The following is a 21,630-nucleotide window of genomic DNA, read 5'->3' on the forward strand; positions in this document are numbered from 1 at the left end:
TTCTTAAATATTATCATGACAGCCTCCGTGGTCGAGTGGATTGACACCGGTTTTCATGATGTCGCCATCTCAGAGGTCACGGGCTCGATCACCGGCTGGGTCTGTGTAGAAAAACTAACTTCTCTGTATTATTATAATAATAATAATAATAGTTCTTCTTATTTAAGACAACATAGGTCCATTTGTTAGTTTTACAGAAACCTTAGGTAATCTGTTAGTTTACATTTCAATATTTATAAATATAATAAAATAAAATACAATCAAAATTAAAATTAAAATTTAAAAATGAAATAATGTAAAAATAATAAAAAAATTAACTTTGAAATAGGAAATGAAACTATTTTTCCGGATTTAAATCGCGTATATTTGTTTTTTCAAACAAACCGACGTTTCAGGCCCTTCGGTTGTCAACCGTGACCATGGGACCTGTAAAGGGCCCGAAACGTCGGTTTGTTTGAAAAAACAAATATACGCGATTTAAATCCGGAAAAATAGTTTCATTTCCTATGTGTAACAATCAAAAAAATAAAATAAAATTTGCCCTCCCCCTGGTCTACATGTTAATTTAATTTAAAATTTTGAGTGGGTTGCGGTAACACTACGCCAACAAAATGCTCAAGCATGGGCTCCGCTGTTTTACAACTAATAATTATTATTGTAAATAGTATTGTCCCGGGTCTGGGTGTTTGTGGTACCGTCGTTGTTTCCGATTTCCATAACACAAGTGATGTCGAGGACAGACCCTCTTTATAGTTTTTAGTAATTAGTCTATGTTTAGCTCTTTGTCTGTATGTCCTTTTCTCCTCCCTCAGAGGGCGAGGGCTCCGCCATCTTTTTCGCTGCTTGCGTTCTCGTAAGCATAACTTAAAAATGTTTAATTTTGAAAAATAGAAATTGAGATTAGTGGCTCCAACATGACCGGGATTAATGGTTTGAAAGGACCTGGATATCTACGACAGCGAAGGAAACGGCTGCTTAGGTAGGAAAAGGTGTATTATTAGAGAGGAAAAACAGACAGTAAAAAACAGCAGAAGAAGCAAGCATAGAGACAAGAAAAGGACATAGAGACAAAGAGCTAAACATAGACTAATTACTAAAAACTATAAAGAGGGTCTGTCCTCGACAAGTGCTTTAGCTACTTACTTTGGGACCACATTGTCTAATATTTACTGGGCCCATAATGTACAGTCGATACTTGAACCCTAACCGCACATTTGGTTCTGAATAGATAAAATGTGAAGAAAAGTGCTAAACAAACTTGAACCCGTGAGCATGATGATGGGCCCATCTCCGATCACAGTTTATAGAGTATTTATTTTGGTTCTACATATTTCAAAGGTCACATAATACACACACCGATACATTATCAAAACATAGTAAAATCCAGAGAAGAGCAAACCCCTGAGTTATAACCCGGCACTTTGTTAATGCTGCGGTTTTAATCCTTGGTAGCAATGGAGTTCCTTGTGAGTGCATCCAGGGAAGTACTGTCACCTTACCTATTTCTGCCGCCAAGCGGTAATGTCAGCATTACTGTGTTCCGGTTTTGAAGGGTACGGGTGCTGGTGAAATTACAGGCACGTAGGACTTGTTAGAGTATGTCTCAGGGTGTCGGGCGCAGTGGCAGTGCTCCTCAGGTCTTTGTGATTTAAAGCTCTGAGTGGCACTGTAACTGTTATGGTTAGGCGTGTAGCTTACCATCAGGCGCGCGACTCGTTCGGCCCGTCACTTGATCCATTCACGCCCAAATCGAAGGCAAGAACTATTTACAACTAAATATTGGTAAATCGAGTTTTGTTAAACGTAATGATATTATGTAATGAAATTAATCGAGACTGAAACTTTTTATCGCATACACTTTAATCGATTTCCATAAAAATCGAAGAATGCGTCTTTAGTAGTAAGTAAGACTCTTAGCATTGTATGGCTTTGCCTCTTTATCGTCTAGAAACAATATTTTTTATATCGAAATTTCTAAAGTATGGAATAATACCAAATTCCGTATTCGGCGTTCCTGCCTACGATCATCGGCAGAAATGGGTTAAACCTCGGCGCTTTGGGTAAAAACCCGTGCGGGTTGATTGGGTTTTAACTCTAACCCACTGCTCATCTCTGCCTGTCAACCATAAAATGCATTTTCATAGGACTTTCTTATTCCATCAGTAGGGAATGACGTCTTAAAAAACTTTTTAAACCAATTTGATCTTCAATTTGAGTCACACCACCAGATCTTACGGGTCAGCTGCAGAGTATGCGGCAAAACTGAAACATGCCTAGTACAGTGCCTTGGAGCCGATGTACGATTTTGTGCCAATGGCAGTGGAGACTGCGGGGACTTGGGGTGCGGAGGCCAAAGAACCCATCAGGGAGTTGGGTCGTCGGTTGGGCTTAGAGAAAGAGGCTATGATCCACGTTCTGGATCTTACTTGGTGCAACAAAATTCGTTGGCTATTCAGCGCGGTAATACTGCCAGTATTATGGGGACGTTTGAGCCAGCTAAGATTCAGAGCGGTCCTGTTTCATTCATATAGTTAAATAGAAATGACTAAGTCTATCGAATGAAATTATTAATTTCTTTGTGTTTAGATCTATAATTACATTACGAAAATGCAAATTTCAAACGAAAAGCTGGCAATACTTTACACTTTTTTGTTGAATGTGTTAGAAGGATCTCAGAACCAATCTGTCGGGGAAGGGGTCAGGTACTTAGGGAATCGAATGCAAGCTTTTGTAACTTCTATTCCTACTTAAGATAGGCGTCCACAGATCCGCAGCGCACGCATCGGATGGATCGCATCAAACGGTTCCGTTTGTGGCAGTGCATCCACTGTATCCGCAGCAATCGTATTGCCGACGCAACTACTAGCTATCGGATTGCCGACGCCACTTCTCGTAGCGAGCGGACCAGAGTGACTTATGTGTGCGAGACAATGGATTTGGAAAGTGATTAAGAACAATTTGTCGTGGTGGCTTGTTTGTTGGCAGAAAAAGAAAGAAGAGAAAAGAAAGGAAACGTGATATCTGGATACAAGACATATTTAAGAAGAGATCGCAACGCGTGCGTCTACAGATACGCAATCCGTATGACATCGTCGGCACGCAACAGAAAAGTTGTCCCTCCGAGCAACTGCGTCGGCATTACCGATAGACCGGTGCGTGCGGTCCGTGCTATCAGTGGACGCAGATGTATGAACTTCTATACAAAGAATACTAAAATCCGTATAATGCGATCGGTCCGATGCGTGCGCTGCGAATCTGTGGACGCCTACCTTTAAGGAGAACAATAAATTATATTGTTATTAAGTTTGTATTCAATTGTTTTTTGTGAAATTACTCCGCCACTTTCTTTTTATACCTTCAAGTGACGGGAGGAGCAAGTCGTGCGCCTGATGGTAAGCTACTCGCCTGTACATAACAGTTACAGTGCCATTCAGAACTTATAAATATCAAAGATCGAACAGTTAGAAAAAATCTCTTCGATCCAGCCGGATTCGAATCGACGTCTTCTAGCAAACGGTGCCGGACGCTTTGCCAACTAAGGCACGGAACGAACCAGCGGAGCTCACGCATTTTTCTATGTGATTGTTGTCGGATCAATTTATTTGGTTTTTCAACGACTTTTTCGCCATCTATGAGAAATTTATGAAAGTATTTCGTTACCCAGTTAGGTAACTTTACAACTACCAGCCCTGGCTAGAGATGTCGCTATTTGTAATTAAATTTGTATTGAATTGATAATTCAATTATTTTTTGTGAAGTTACTCCACTAGTTGGTCATAATTACTAAAACAAAGATCGAACAAAATATATTATTATTATTCCTTATTGTTAAAGCAACTTCTGTTCTATTGTTTCAGATACTGCGTGCAGTTCGAAATAACAAAAGTCTCCAAGGGATGCCACATAGACTCCGATTACAAAGCACTACGAGAAGGTAAAAAAAACTACGTCCTACATAGCTATAATTTTCCTTTCTTGAGAGAAACAAAGCCCCAGTGGTGACTAAAAATCACTATAACTGCTATGCTTTTTTTTTAGTATTTTTTTCTTATTCTCGTCTCTCTAGATGTTGCGTCATTGTCGTCTAGTTTCTTCAATATCTAGGCATTGTTATGTTTTTGGCCGATCCTATTCGTGTATTATCTTGTTATGACATTTTCCACATTTTTTTTAAGGATTTACTGTCATGCACAGTAATGGGAAGTGCGTTCCAAAGTCCATCGAGTATATAACCAGAAATTGAGATGAAATGTCATTTAATTTGTTTGAAAACTATTCTGCCAAATCATTACTGTGACAACTGCAGTCCGATTGGCCAGCCCGAATTCGAAACAATTGACGGGTGTCGTTAATTTCACTTCGAATCGACCAGTTTAATTTGAGCGTTCCTGTAATGGACGAAAATATACAAAGAACACATACACAAATATTTAAGTAGTTTATTTTAAGTCCTTTCGCGACACACACGTCTGTCACTCATCTCGGCTCAGGGCTCATAGAAAACTAGCGCTGCAGTCAACTGCGGCTTATGCGAATGAAGTCCTTTTGCGTACGTCACAACGACATCAATGACAGTACAAAATTTGTAGTAATTATTATTTGTTTTTTATCGAGTTCTTAGGTTTTCGCGATTGTTGTTTGACTGACAGTCAACTGTGACCATGGGACCTGTAAAGGGCCCGAAACGTCGGTTTGTTTGAAAAAACAAATATACGCGATTTAAACCCGGAAAAATAGTTTCATTTCCTATTTGTTTTTTGTTAGAATTTTCTTATTTTAAGTTTTTTTTTTTTTTATTTTTTTTTATTTTGTTTATTAATTAATTATTTCTTTAATTTTGTTATCCTTGTTTGTGTTATAATTTTTTTTGTATATGTGTTGTGGCGTTGCAATAAATGTGTATTCTATTCTATTCTAAAAATGCTAAATTACATAATTTATATTTCATTCCGTTAGTTTCGAGTCCGTTTGTTTTGTATTTATATGTTTTGCTGTTTTTCCCACACCACTTAAGCAGCACACCCATATCTAAATATATACTATAAGATATCTAATAGAATTTAATTCGATTGAATATTTTAAGAGTTCAAATTCCCTCAAGATATCTCGAAGAAGGTTTCTAGATAATTTAAAGTAAAAGTGGGCACAAAGTTATTAGTAGATCACAAGAGTGCTTTGAGAAACTATCTGTAGGTAAACTATCTATCTCTTTAGAAGAGAGATTCTTATCTTTTTTCTCAAGTAACCCTTATAGAATCAGTTCAGTTCTTCGTTATTATTAAAGATAAAGATAAAGATAAATTTATTTCAATATTACTTAATCTAATACAATTATAATGAAAACAATGTAATTGAAGATAAAATATTAAAATAAACAGTAATAAACAAAACAAAAAAATCTAAATTATATAAAATAATCATGGTAAAATTAAACATTTTAATCTTAGTGCCTAATAGTGCAATTGCGATGCCTAAACTAAGTACATGTGTACCTGTATTTTAGGCATAATATAATATAATATAGAATAATATAAATATAATATAGAATGGTACAAGACCATTTGTAGAATATAGACAGTTTTTATTTAGCTTGTAGACAGTTTTTAGATAATTTATAGTCTATGATAGTTTTCTTAGTAATGCTATTTTAAAACCAAAATACTAAAACGTTACAAATATAAGACGCAATTCTCTTAATACTAATAGATTTCAAGTTTAATGGCTTACAAAATATAAACTATCAAAATTACAACATGGCGAAATTAGATATAATATTTCTGACTTTTTCGCGCAATGTTTAATCGGTTAGAAAGCGCGAATTGACGTGCGACTTTAAATACATTGTGAAAAGTGATGTAAAACCTGTCATAAAATTAATGTGTTCGCTAAATTTTAAATATTTATGTGTAAAACATAAACTTCATAAAAATACAGTTATCGATTTTCGTTTTAAATATTTATAGAAAGCTTAAATATACAAAATAACTCACAAAACAAGACATTTCCAGGAAGTTCTAGGCTTCTTCAAGCTAGTTCCAACCTAGATCTACTTTTTAAAAGAAAAGAATTTTTTCTCGGCTGCTTCATAGTCATTCTTTATAAATAAACATGTCGATAAGAATTTATAGCTTTTTTTCAAGACACCGTTGGGAGCATTTTGTCTATAGCTTTATCTACAGAAAAACTTTAGAATACGAAAAGATTACTTTTACTTGCTTTAGTGTAGTTGATCTTGTAGAACAATATTAACTCCTAAGATCTTTTATGATTGTCTACAAAACGCGATGTTTCTAAGCGATTTTTTCTTTTGACAGTATTACAAAACCTTTATAAAAGTTATAGGGAATAGTGAGCGCATTATGCAATAAAAAACTTTTCAAAACACTAGGTAAAAAAAAACTATTAAAAAAATCCAATTTGTCGCAAAAAAACGTTATTCTGTATAATTATACGAAATGTGTTATATGTAACTAGAAAGGTGAATAAATTCCCTATCATACAAATATAAGGAATAATTTAATGACATACCTAACTCATGTTGGAAGAAATAAAATTTTCATTTGAGGTTATTATTCAAAATTGAGGATATTTCACGCCAACCACATTTCACATAATGATTGCATTATATTCTATTGATAGACGGCACAATATACATACACAACATTGAAGTACAGTAGTTTACGCGCTCATTTCAATTGTTTTTATCGTTTCAGAAAACGAAATTACTCACAATGTTTATTTATTTTTAAACAAACAAAAATGCCGGCCGTGACCGGCTCGCGCCCGAATTATGACTATTGTATCCAGCTTTGCCAATTTGTAGGGAATTCCCCAAATTTTGGGGACTTTCCACTAGATTGGGGATTTTGTGGGGATTGCTTTGGCTATGTGAGGAAAATGTGGGGATTCTAACATTTTATCATTTTGTTTAATCTATCAATTGCTGATGTATTGCTAGTTTGATCGTTACTGGTAGAAACACTGTGATGGACTATATCGACGTGTTTTTCAACATCGCACATCCCTCGTATTATTAACAAGCAGCTTAAATAGAATTATTATTAGAGCACTTGGTTGTGAATTGTAAAATTACCAGTCGGTAATTGATTAATTAATTAATTAATTGTTGAGTTCCCGATTTTTTCTCCCGTTTAGGCCGGTCCACGGTATGAAGTAAAACGAAATCAGCTATTGATAAACAAAGCCGAACAGTTGGTACTTCCACACCGTAACTTACCACTCGTCAAGTTTAAATATTTAATATAGGTAGAAACTCATTGATTATTTCTAACATTAACATAGTGTCGCCAAATGCACAACAAATAATCAATTTACTTAATTTTGTAAGGCAAAGAAAAATGATTTTTTTTCAAAGACTGATTACATATTAATGTTGAATCTAATTAAAATAAACAAACGATTTAAGGTCATCTAATTTTATAATTAGTTTTACTTTTTACATTCTGTTTACATTCACAGCAAATGTAATAGATTATTACATTTTGAGTTTCTTAGTTCTTTATTATATTTTTAAGCGATGTATTGCTAGTAAATAATGAAAACTCGAGATGTGGGGAATTTGTGGGGAATATGAACTTTGCTCTCCCCAAATTTGGGGATTTTAACCGTGATTTTTGGGGATTTTGAACAATTGGCATTGGCAACGCTGATTCACCACCTCCACCAGATCTTTTAATATTCTTTACTCTATCCATTTTGCATGAACTCTTACAACGTCCAATTGAGTAAAAACCCTAATTGTAGTATTTTTAAAAATAAAATCTACTGAAGACGCGCTATAACATGTTTGTCATAAGTACAAACACTTCAGAATGTCTATAAATTAAATATATCTAGAATAAACTTAAGAACACTAGTTTTTAGAGTATTAATAAACTTTACTGGATGTGTATAGAACAATATTTTTTAAATAATCAGTTATTCTACAGATGAACTTAAAATAAGGACTTTAAGGGCAAATCTTAAGAGAGATTACACTTAATTAAGTTGTTTGGTGTTAAGAAGGTTTTAAAATTTTGACTTGAGTGATTTCACTCAATCAGACTTATTTAAGTCTATAAGAACAATTTATTTTTTCTAAAACCATTTATAGATAACTACGATCTAAATCTATACCATATTAAGAATGTTTATAGATATAACAGTTTCAAGGCGTATAAAGTGTGCTCCTTGGGCACCGAATGGAATAGCCCCCCATTGTTAGAGATATTATCTTTATTACAATAAATACAGAATATTTTTGGAATATACGGAGACGTGCATACAGGTCAATTGTTGGCGCTGTACTATTTCAGTTTTCTAATATGTGATTTCAGTACAAACGAGAGTTGATATTTAAAAGTGATATAAGGCCCACTTGCCTGATGAGTTGTTGCCAGGGATGGATGGTCCTTATTTGGTCTCTATTTCTGGTTATATACTCGATGCCAAATTCTGACCGCATGAACAGTAACGGAGTGAGAATAAAAAATCTTTAATTAATGAAATTGTTATTTAGGCATTGACTTACAACTAAATGGACGACGGGTCTAATACAAAAACCACGAGAAAAATGTCCCAAGTCAACCTATTTAAACGTGTGACATGTAAAAGAATATGAAAAAGCTAAAACGTTGAATTTAAATTATAATGTCATCGCAGTACTGTCTAATTTTGCTTGCTTCGCTGTCAGTCGAACAAACGAAGACTAAAGCGTGAATGACACTCTGTATACGATTTTAACGCCCTATAAGTTCGGACACTTTTTAGCGCGGATCCGACGTCCATATAATTGTAAGTCAATGTATTTAGGCATGAATCCTATAACATTACACATACATTACACGTTCATACAAATTGAAAAACAATAAATAAAATTAAAAATTAAATTCAAGTTACTAATTTAAAAGTGTCAATGTGTTAGAACTTTAACGTACAATTGATAAGATTAAAATTGTTATAGTTATAACATTTCACATATACATAATTTTAATTAAGTTTATTTAAGATAATGCATAGCAAAACAGTCGTTAAAAAACAAAACAAACATCTGCAACAAACACATATAAAACAACGTAAGGGCTATAGAACAGAATATTGATCGACTTTAATTAAACGTTTGCAAGTCGATAATGACTTTTCGATAGATTATGGTACAACACTATAGCCAATTTTTGTATAAGCATGTGAAAGAACCTACTTCACCATTCGCGTTATCGGTCCGTTATTGTCTATGGGATCCGAAGCCCAAAACGAAAGCGTTGTAGCTAACGAACTGCGGACGGCTCACGGATCGTTTTGATTTGGTACGCAGCTGCGGTTGTATATTTTGAGAGTAGGCCTTCTGGTTCGTTCCGTGGCTTAGATGCATAACGTCTGCCACGGTTAGCTAGACGACGTGAGTTAGAATCCAGAATTCAAAGGAATGTTTTTCTAAGTGTTTGATCTTTGTATTAATAAATAATTATACATAATTTGTTCCGTGTATAATCATCATCGTCTCCTTGTTCTCATCAATGTTTTCCTTCACCGAAAAGCTTATGGTAAATTTTAAATTACATTTCGCACATAAATCAAAAAAACTCAGAGGTGCGCGAATCGGATTCGAACCCACTGCCTCGGTTTGAGGGACGGTAGGTGTAACCGTTAACCTTACCACAACTTGCCTTAATGTAATTTCATCAGCACCCTTACCGTTCAAAACTGGAATGCTGTAATGTGAGTATTACCGCTTGGCGCAGGAATAGGTAAGGTGGCAATATTTCCCTGGGTGAACTCATTCACAAGGACATCTACTGCTTGTAGATTCTAGGTTTAAGTCATGTGTTTTGGTACTTGTGCAATAATTAACAAATATATCGTACCAATAATTTTCTCCCCGTGTCCAATTATCTCTGAATCATTACTCGTGCTAATTCCTCCTTCCGCAAGGCAACTTTCTCACGATCCGCGCAAGTTAAAATCACACTCTGGTGCTCTGTTCAGTGATAAATGACGTCATGGCTTACCTAACTTACCGTTAATGCACTGGGGCAGGTAATGTAACTTCCACTCCCACTTCAAGGGTAACCAACGGTAACAACATATTATGATAGTACAAACACATTGCGAGATTTAACCCTTTGTATAATAAATACGCTTTTATTACAATCTCAGTACAGAGTACAAAAAAAAACCGTCCTCAAAAATCGGCTCTCACTACTCAAAGTATATTGAGAGAAAAAAACGCCTTGAATTGGAGAATAGCAAAATCAACCGTTAAAATAATTGCTCCTTAACGAAAATTTAGGCGCTATGGATGATTTTCTTCAAAATGAAATTGGACCACTATGAAGGTACCCCCTATTTTCACCAAAAAAAAATCATGAAAATCGGTTCACAAATACCGGAGTTATCGCGTAACATACGTACAAAAAAAACATACAGTCGAATTGAGAATCTCCTTCTTTTTTTAAAGTCGGTTAAAAATGAACCACATCTTTCGCCATCGTAGTCTCAAACTACAGACAAGATGCCGTTTCGTGCGGTTATTTAAAAAAAATAATATCAAGTGCGCTTTATGGTGAGCTGCACGCCTGTCCATAACAGTTGCAATGCCACTCAGAGTTATAAATCGCAAAGATTTGAGGGCCACTGCGCCCGTCACTTTGAGACATAAGTTGACAAGCCCCATGTGCCCGTAATTTCACCAGCACCCTTCAAAACCGGAACGCAATAATGCTGACAGTACTCTTTGGCGGCAGAAATAGGTATGCTGGCAGTACTTCCCTTGACGAACTCTTTCACAAGGAGCTCTACTGCTATTAGCTTTCCTACATCTCAAAGGTTGTCTGGAAGAGATCGCTCTTAGCGATAAAGCCACCTTTGCCCACCTTAGTTTTAAGCTGTCTAGTACTAATTATTAATACAAAGATCGAACACTCAGAAAAAATTCCTTCGATCCGGCCGGATTCGACCCGACGTCTTCTAGCTTACCGTGCCAGACGCTGTACCAAATAAACTGTCTATGTACTGTTTTTGTGCCTGTGTGTGAGTAATAAAGTGCACTATCTATCTATCTATCTAATTTCAATAATAATAATAATATAATAATATATTTATTTATTCAGACAACACATTTTTTAAGGCGCAATAGTGTTAGTAAACTTACAAATATAACTCAAAGACTAGGTAATAATAATAAATAGTTGCACAAAAATTAAATTATAAAAAGTGGCAGCCGGCTCTCAGATTTCTCACCCGCATCCAGACCCAATAGTCTCTTGTGAGACTATTCAATCAAGGGGCCTACCATAACCTTTCAAAAAACAATCTTATTTCAATGTAAGCATAAAGTAAGCTTATTGTAAAATTACTCAATTTCGTACCATGACATCGATAGGTTGACCAAGTATTATAATAAAAATAAATATAAGTACGTATTATTGCCAAAGTGACTGAAAGAACGAATGATTTCTCAATATTGTCTACTTCTTACTAAAAGTAGGAAAGAAATAACGCTATATGAACTGTATAATGCCATCTCTTTCTTTTTTGAAGTTCCTAATCGTGTTATCGTAGTATAATGTTACAATAGTACTTACTATTATTTACATTCAGAGAATTTTAACTGCCATAAAAGAAAAGTATGTAATAATGAAATTTATTAAAATTACGTTGTTTTCAATTATTATTCCGCATTATCATGAAGAAAAATAAATAAAACGAGCTGAGTCCTGATAGTCACGTTGTGAATTCGGAACCATAGTCAACTATTAGTTTCGCCTAGGAGCATATAGATGGCGCTGTCATAATTTTACGAAATTAACATCGCGTTTTTTATTTTACGAGTAATTATTTCCTATGTGCTATTAAATAAAAAATAAACAAAATATTGAAGAGATGTATGTAAATAAATAAGTTCAACTTAACTTTTGCTCAGTACAAATCAATATTAAGACAATAAAACTGAAAATAATATTGTTTCCATTGCATCCGTGTAACTATTTTAACATTGATAAATTTGACATAAGAGCAATATTACTTTAATGTTAAAGTCGCGTCATAGTACGAACTGAGTGAATGAATAGTCACAAAGCTGCCAATGAAACATCATAGTTTTAACATTACAAATAAGCTTACTTTAAGCGCGTTATGATACGAAAAGTCAATGTAAGGTTAAAGTAATATTTTTTAAGAGGTTGTGGTAGGCACCCAGAACCCGACTGAATGATTTCACAATGGGTAGGTCATGTCTATCAGGTATGACCTGTAAAATGGTGTTGGTGCTGCCCCTCAGTGCCCTGAGCAATGAGACTGTCTTATTACGGATAATGGCATTGAAACCATCAATCCACGCCTCTGCAAACATGGTATAATGCCGAAATAGCGGGGCACCGCCATCAACATTCTAAACCCATTATTGTATGTGTTTTTTTATATTATTGAACCGCCCGTGTAGAACATTAGCAGTTGTCTTAAACGTAGGACATCGTGTTTTCATTAAACTGAATATTGTTTCACCAAGTCGCAAATCAGAATATCGTAGTAAAAACCATTAGTAACAAGTTCACAAAGCTACTCCGTCTTAGAATCAACGTCTTTTAAATCGTTCCCCTAAACCGGCTTTAGTTGCCTGTGACAAATGACGTCACGGGTCACGCCTGCCTAACTTACCCTGGGTTTGCCTTTAGCTCGGATTTTGAGAAATTCCTCGACTTTACACTTTTGTTATCTACTTACTAAAGTTGAAAGAATTTTAAGAATTTGATTGTGTTCGAAGAGACGAGTTTTCGCGTAATACTGGGCTATGTAGAAAACTTTTGAAGGTCTTTTAAACTTTAGACATAGGTTCCTTTTGGTTTAGGCACTAAACCGTCCCGCACTAAAAAATTTGGCAATTCGTTTTCATGCCGAACCATCAAATTGTGGAACCAACTCCCGGCGCATGTATTCCCTCCCCTCTATAACATCGGGTCCTTCAAACGTAGTGTGAAGAAGCATTTGGCCAGACCGGCAAAATGATAGTGACGGAGTGAAGATATTTGTGTTTTCCACCCGTTACTCTCATCTCTGGACTGTATTCGCACTTTCCATCAGGCGCGGTGCAGTCATTTTGCCGAGTCACAATAAAAAACAAAAAAAAGGCACTGTAAAAAAAAAATTCACCGTCCACTACAACAAAAAATAATTGAAAACACGTATTTTTACATTAAGTTAACACAATAAATCACAAGAAAAAAAATATATTTGTAGTTTATATAGATATTTTTTAAATGCAAAAAATGGGTTCCGCAGCCCTTACCCCCGGGGGTACCCTAACCTCTTAAAACAATATTACTTTAACCTTGCATTGACTTTTCGTACCATGACGCTGTTAAAACTATGATGTGTCATTGGCAGCTTTGTGACTATTCATTCACTCAGTTCGCACTATGACGCGACTTTAACATTAAAGTAATATTGTTCATAAGTCAAATTTAGCAATCATAGAATAATTACACGGATACAATGGAAACAATATTATTTTCGAATTTGTGGCTTAAATATTGATTTGTAATGATTAAAAGTTAAGTTGAAGTTATTTATCGAGTTCTTAGGTTTTCGCGATTGTTACACATAGGAAATGAAACTATTTTTCCAGATTTAAATCGCGTATATTTGTTTTTTCAAACAAACAGTCAACCGTGACCATTGGACCTGTAAAGGGCCCGAAACGTCGGTTTGTTTGAAAAAACAATATACGCGATTTAAATCCGGAAAAATAGTTTCATTTCCTATGAACTTATTTAGTTACATATATCTCTTCAATATTTTGTTTATTTTTTTATTTAATAGTACATAGGAAATCATATCTCGAAATACGCGGGGTTTATCTCGTAAATGAAGACAGCGACATCTATATGCTCCTTAGCGACACTAACCGTTGACTACAACACTAGACTATAATTCCGAATTCACAACGTGACTATCAAGACTCAGCTTGTTTTATTTATTTTTCTTCATGAAAATGCGGAAAAATAACTGAAAATAACGTAATTTTAATAGACTTTATTATTACATACTTTTCTTTTTTTAGCAGTTAAAATTATCTGAATCTAAATAACATAAAGTACTCAAACATTATACTACGATAAGACGATTCTGAACATCAAAAAAGAAAGAGATGGTATTATATAGTTCATATAGCGTTATTTCTTTCCTATTTTTAGTAAGTAATAGACAATTTTGGGAAATCATTCGTTCTTTCAATCACTTTAGCAATAATACATCACTTGGTTGACAGGTTTGTCATGGTGCGAATATGAGTAATATTTATAATAATCTTACTTTAACCTTTTGGAAAGGTTATGGTGGGCCCCCAGGATTCCTTAGCGCCCACTTTTTTAAGCATATAAAAAACATAAATATTCCTTTTGTTAGAGATATTTGCAAAATGAATGTAAGCGGTGAAAGTAGGGTGTACCTGAATTGTTTTAGTATTTTGTTTGATATGTTATCATGACCAGGAGCACAATCGTCTTTTAGGCTTAAAATTATTCTTTCTTTCTTTCGTCCGTATCTAATAGTACAACTGATCCCGGGGACTTGTTACAGATGGATTGAGTGCTTTGTGGTGGAGAAAGCGACAAAGTTTGAATGTTTTGAGTCAGATTTTTACTTGGGTTGACGGAAAAATCATTTGCGCTGTTAGCAGACATCAGCTCAGATGAATGGGTTTTCGATAATCCTGAAGATGATTGATGCTGTTTTGATGTATATGTTACATTATTTATACATTTCCAAATTTTTTTACTGTCTGTACTAGCTTTGTCTAATTCCTTTTTGTCGTAACTATTTTTAACCTTTTTTAAGAAGGTTGTTACAAAAGTTCCTGTATCTTTTATACGATGCTTGTAATATTAAATTACCTGGATCCCTATGTCGCATACAGCGAATAAGTCCCGGTGTAATCCAAGGCTTGATATTGTAATTTTTATTATTTAATCGCACGACTTTAGTGTTAGTTAATATTGATTGCTGTACATTTTTTTACTAAGTAGGACATACAGAAATCCGCATCCTCAGAATTACAAACTGAGTTAAAATCAATGTTGCATAAATCTTTTTCAAGTTTATTAATATTGATTTTAGAAATTATTTGCGTGCGAGTAGAATTAAGCAATTTACTATTAAGGGTTAGTAGGGCGGCTCTATGATCGGTTATTGTCGAGTTTTAAGCATAATATGGTCTAAGCAAGAGCCGCTTTGATCAGTGGGGAGAGTGAGCGCAGGAAGTAAACCATGAAACGAGCATAGGTTTAGGTACTCTTGCGCACAGGAATCGATGCTATCTGGGAGAATGTTGATGTTTATGTCTCCTATTAATACTACATTTTTAAAAGATGTTAAATTTGAAACGTACCGTTAAGTGAGTCAGTAAAAACTTTGGTATTTCTAAAAGACGGGGGTCTGTACAAAGCTAATATTGCTATGTCTGATCCAATTTTGATTAGGAGCCAATTGCAGTCTAATATATTTGGTTCTTCAACTGAAATATTTAAATGATTCCTAGCATAAACCATTATACCGCCATTTTGGTTGTAATTTTCCTTAGAGCTGTATATACTGTAGCCTGACATGAGTAGTAGATTTCTACATTTCTCTAACCAGCACTCTGTCCAAACTATGACGTCACAGTTAACGTTTAATCTTTGCAGGATAGTACTGAAATTGTCAAAATTCTTATAGATACTGCATATGTTTTGTGTTAGTGTGGTCAGAGGATTGCTAAACGGTAATAGATGTTGTCTGCAAATTTCAATTTCACAAGACTTTGACTCGGATACAGCGAAATTATCTATGTCGCAAATCAAACCATCAATCATAGTGTTAAAGTGAATTAAGTTCTATTACAATAATGTTAGGCAATTTCTCTAGCGGGACAGTCAACATCTCCTGTTTGATGGTCGCAGGTCTTCTTGAAGTGCAAGCATGTAGCTCACTTTGGAGGTTCGGCTTTCTTTGCGCAGTCTTTTGTTGCGTGTCCGACAACACCGCAGTGACCGCAGGTGGAGGTCTCCTCACGGCAGGTCTTGGCTGCATGACCGTATTGCTGACACTTGAAGCATCTAGTAACTAGAGTGAAGTCTCTCACAGGACACGACGACCAGTTGACAAACACTCTATCCTTTGTTATTAGGGCTTTGCGTATATGTGCAGATACTTCAATTACATAATTGCAGGACTCCGCGTTTCTCTTTCTTGACTTGTGGCTTAATTTAATTAAGTTTAAAAATGTCTTGAGTGACATACCTCGCAACTTCCCGGCTAAGTTTTGCTGGAATATACAATTGAAAACTTCGGCTTCTTGCATAGACGTAGGCACTCCAATGATGACAATTCTGGGCTTGCGCTTATGTATGTGGCTCATCAACAGTAAGGGCGGAGGTCCTCAATTGGGCCGCCTGCTTTAGCTTCTCGAGATCATCTGCTGCTGGTGTCGGTGCTGATGATAATACCACTGTTCTTTGTCTTGCGCAAGCCACACACGTGCAGCTTCATTTCTTCAGGTGTGTACAATATGTACTAAAGTTAATTTGTATGAAAGGGGTATCCCATGGTACCAATGTACGTAATTTATATTTCGTCTTCTTTTGAAAAACTCGTACCTCCATTAGCAATATCGGGCAATTAAAGATTAAAATAAATTTTTAGACCATTGTTTTAGTTATAAAATTAAGGTATAGGTAATAATTGATTGTCATATAAAATTATTTTCAGTAATTATGATTTTCGTGCCTACTCAAAAGTTCACTTTAATGGAGGTACGTTTTCCACCATCATGTACCACCAGGCACACAACTTGTTCGTCGTCACTTGATATTAATAACTCACTTGATATAACGATTTTATCTATTCAAATATTCAGTTAGAATGCAATGTCGAGGCACATGGTGAAATAGCCGAATCAGTTTGTTGCATTTAATTGCTGTACAGTTTTGAATTGACGTGCGTGCAAGTTGTTTCCTGAAAATGTGTGATATTGAATATGTTCCTTTAGTTGAAGTATTAATATTATTATTTTTTATAGACATGTAGATAATCAATTTTTACGTTCATTAATGATATAATATTGAATTTTATATATTTTGAGTACAACACTATTACAATAGTATCAATAATGATTAGTTTACTTAACAGATACAAATAATCCCCATAAAAGAATGCTGTAACATGTTTCATAAAAAATTCATTATTAAAAATTACAAATTATAATTATTACTAAGAAAACCTCTACTACAATTTTGTCTAAATGAATACCAAAAGTCTACGAATAATACAATACAAAAGTAATTGACACTTACCAATAAAAAACGTGATAATAGGGTAGAAAATTTTGCCCTAAATCTTATTACAAATTAATTTTAAAAAGAAGTCGAACAGTGGTGCTTGCCGCTCACTGGTGCCACCGCCTTAAGGTAGGCGTCCACAGATCCGCAGCGCACGTATCGGACCGATCGCATTATACGGATTTTAGTATACTTTGTATAGAATCTCATACAACTGCGTACACTGATTCGGCCTGTCGGTACTGTCGATGCAGTTGCTCGGAGGGGCAACGTTTCCGATGGGTGCCGACGACGTCATACGGATTGCGTATCAATTCGAGTGCGTGCCGCCGCGTTGCGATCTCTTCTTAAATATGTCATGTATCCAGCAGCTTGATTTTGATTGCCTCTCCCGATCGAAAACTGCGTCTCTTTCGAGTCGAGGCGCATAATTGCGATTCATAACTGGAAGATCGGAAACTTTTGACATTTCAGATCAGAACAATAGTTGACTTAACTCACAAATTAGAAAGATATAGTATAGTTCATCTTCTCGCTCGGAAATACACCTGATTTCGAGACTACCCGATTTCACTTCTTTTTTCTTCTGCCAACAAACAAGCCACCACGATAAATTGTTCTTCATCACTTTCCAAATCCATTGTCTCACACACACAAGTTACACTCGTCCACTCGCTACGAAAAGTGGCGTCGGCAATCCGATTGCTGCGGATACAGTGGACGCACTACCACAAACGGAGCCGTCCGATGAGTACGCTACGGATCTGTGGACGCCTACCTTTAGATAATGTACACTATTATCTGCATAGTTTTGAGGGAAGAAAACTTTCATAGACTTCTCGCAGATAACGTACTACAAAAATGTCAAAAACGAAAAACAAAGTTAAGGGATTTACTACTGTTCTCCGTCCGAAACAATAGCTGTCTAATAAGCAATACTCGACCAAGTGAAAGGTACTGTCAAGTATGAAGCTTAATTCGCACCATGCTTCTTTTAATTACAAAGTTACAAATTCATCTAAGGGGCAATGAATAAGCTTCTTCAGGCCCCGGCCATCACCAGGTGGCGCTCGTGGCGGCGCGCCACCCGCGCGTTGTGCGCGGCCAAGATACCGGTTGATATTCAACATTTGCCATTTACGAGGTTTAAAACTATAGTGAAACAAAAACTTTATACTTAAGGCTTTCATTATACAGCTTCTGCGTACTTGGATGAATCTAAGAATTTGAAATAAATATTGTAAATATTAAATGTATTCAAATGTATATTTAGAAAGAGCAACCCCTAGAGTTTCTTGCTCAACCTTCTCAGGGGAATCTGCCTTACTAATGAGCTGTAGAGTTTCATTAATATGTAATTTGCTTACCTACGAAATAAAGATATTTTGCATTTTAACTTTTTTTATTGTAAATTTTTCATTGTGTATGTAACAACCATCGAGTATATAACCAGAAATAGAGACGAAATAAGGGCCATACGTTCCTGGTGATTCTGGTCATACGTTGATGGTCAGTGATATATCACTTATAATTATCAACTCTCTTTTGCATTGAAATTACAAGTTAAAAAGCTATTTTAAAAGAAGAAATAGTACAGCGCCAACAACAGCCCTGTGTGTACGTCTCCGTGTATTCCAAAAATATTCTGTATTTATTGTAATAAAGATAATATCTGTAACAATGGCGTGCTCTTCCATTCGGTGGTGCAACAGCAAAACATCTAATTACAAAACGGGATAAAATTTCATCGGTAATTAAATATTAAATATGTTATTTTCGTCTATTGTAGCAAAGCTCAAGTTAACTGATCAATTTGAAGTGAAACAATTGACGACACCATTGACGATACCCGTTAATTTCAAATCGGAGCATAGTTGTCACACTACTGATATGGCAGAATAGTTTTCAAACAAATTAAATGACATTTTGTCTCTATTTCTGGTTATATACTTGATGGTAAGAACTAAAGTGTTGTAACAATTTTAGTACACGACCGACCTAAAGAGCGCCTTTATGTACTTCCGCGTTTAGAGCTGTCGTAAATGTTTGTTTATCGCTTGACTGTTCCTATTTTGAGAATGAGATGTTAATATTTATTGAATTTGGTAACTTTATTGCGTATACACGGATTTGATGTGGCTAAACTGGAATGGGGAGCGTTTTCAACTGAGTTGTAAATAAAAAGCTTTTCAAAGCATATATTTTAGTAGCTCTAGAGCTCTTTGTGAAAGAGTTCACCGAAGGAAGTTCTTACTTATTTCCGCTGCCTAGAAGTGAGCGGTTTTGAAGGGTAACAAAATAAAAACAAACTATCGTTTACGACTCCACAAAAATATATACCTAGCGTTCATATTAACGTATTTAAAGATTAATTACATTTGTGGGAGACTCATGCCTAAACTAGGTCTAGCATGTGAATAGTCTTCAGGCATTCACCTCGCGTGTAACATACCAAGTGGTTAAGGATACACTGTGTTAAACTGTTATACAATGAAATATTACCTTAGACAGACAGATATACACTTTATTGCTCACGCACAAGAAGAAAAACAGTACATAAACAACTTAAAACTAATGTGGGGAAAAGGCGGCCTTATCGCTAAGAACGATACCTTTGAGGTAGAGGAAAGTTAATCAGAGCCAGGTACGTAGTGTGCCAATAGCAAAAATTTGAATTGTGTGAATAAAAACTTACGTTATATTTTATGAAATAATAAATAACGATTTCGTATACATACATATATACCTATTTATATATAAAAATATACCTAAATAAACCAATACTTATAAATATATTATACACGTTGCAGACTAGAACAGTGTCAGAAGATATTTACGCAAACCGGTCAACTTGTTGTGGTTGTGGACGAATAAATGAGTTACTGAATATAGAATAGTGATTGATCACTATAATTACTTTGTCAACTGTGTGATAAAACACAGTTAAATTATGAACTTATTCTTATTAGACGACACGGACACATAGATAGTGGCAGTGCCCCTTAGATCTTTCCATAGCTCTAAGTGGCTATGGAATTATCGTAGGTAGACATGTCGCTTACCACCAAGCGCACAACTGTCGTCATTTGATGTTATAAAAAAGGAAAAAAATAAAGGTTAAAGATCTGCAACAAGCATGTAGAAATGTCTTTGTCTATGTCTCTCTTTTAATCCATTTACTCTATTATATTGTTGTGGTTGTGATTCAAGTAAATAAACATTTTATATATCTATCTAAACTAATGGAGTAATTTCACAAAAATCACTGAATATCATGGTGGTCATACATCGTGACATTCAACAAAAGACTTAATAATTACAATTTTTTTATTTTTTTTTGTTTTATTCACAAGTAAAAAGTTTACAAACAGAAACACAAAATAGAGGATAAAGACCATTAAAAGGTTTTTTTGTATCGCTGTCATCACATGGTATGCGTCTAACAAGATAATTAACAGCTAATAATTCATCTCTAATGACTAAAACTAATTAGTTGCACAATTTGATTTAAGAATTGTTTTACATTTTTCTGGTTTACCTAGAAGTTTATCAAGAACGTCACTTGGCAATATATTAAGCAGTAAATAAGGGTTAACTTTTTAAATAGAATAAGTTTGTTTTTAACTTCGAAACTTGAGGCTTTTCTCGTACTCGGCGGTTTGGCGTACTGGCATTTCTCCTACGTATTTTCTTCCAATTATAATATATTGTGTGTAGTGGAACGTACAGATAACGAAGACTTATTTATCTTCCACAGGAACCACAGTATGTGTACTTTGCGAATCGGCGGCTCTTCGACGTGACCTAAAATGGCGGTGCAGTGGACACGGTGTGACCGGCCACAACACCCGCTTCTACGCTCTAGTGGCTCCACACTGCCACGGAAAATGGCTACGTACCGCACACACGCCTGAGAAGACTAGCCAGTGCTGCACCAATCCCGACTTTATCTTTGTTTAAGTAATTATAGATCTTCTATGCTACACCTAACACAATTGCCTTTTCTTTTTTTTATATTAGTTTATGGGATAATTAGCAATAGTATTGCTTGGCCAATTGTCCGTGCGGTTTTTGCTACTAGCTAACATTGAACAATAAAACTTTTTTCTTTTGAAAAGTTATATTGTCTATGGTAATTTTAAAACTAATATTTTAGCACGTACTTTGAGAATAGGCTGGAAAGTTAAGACTTGATACTTATACTTATTGTTTATTACTTATTGTTTCAGAATTAATTTTGCTTACAAACGAAATTAAAGCATTTGAAAATGTTTATCGTATACTATACTTGTTCTATTTAGTTCAGTTGATATAAAAAAAA

At 35.1% G+C, this 21,630-nt stretch overlaps 1 protein-coding gene across 1 annotated transcript in view; it reads left to right on the forward strand.

Moving 5' to 3' along the window:
* Window positions 1–21,624, forward strand: part of LOC113225382 (somatomedin-B and thrombospondin type-1 domain-containing protein-like) — a 152,768-nt gene extending 131,144 nt beyond the window's left edge. The window contains exons 4-5 of the mRNA XM_026457676.1: window positions 3,858–3,934; window positions 21,067–21,624. Of these exons, the coding sequence (XP_026313461.1) occupies window positions 3,858–3,934; window positions 21,067–21,269 (280 nt within the window). The 3' untranslated portion in view covers window positions 21,270–21,624. The remainder of the gene's footprint in view (window positions 1–3,857; window positions 3,935–21,066) is intronic.
* Window positions 21,625–21,630: the final 6 nt, after the last annotated feature.

Source organism: Hyposmocoma kahamanoa, unplaced genomic scaffold (genome assembly GCF_003589595.1).
Source record: "Hyposmocoma kahamanoa isolate Upper Pololo Valley unplaced genomic scaffold, ASM358959v1 160, whole genome shotgun sequence".
NCBI classification, from domain to species: Eukaryota; Metazoa; Arthropoda; class Insecta; order Lepidoptera; family Cosmopterigidae; genus Hyposmocoma; species Hyposmocoma kahamanoa.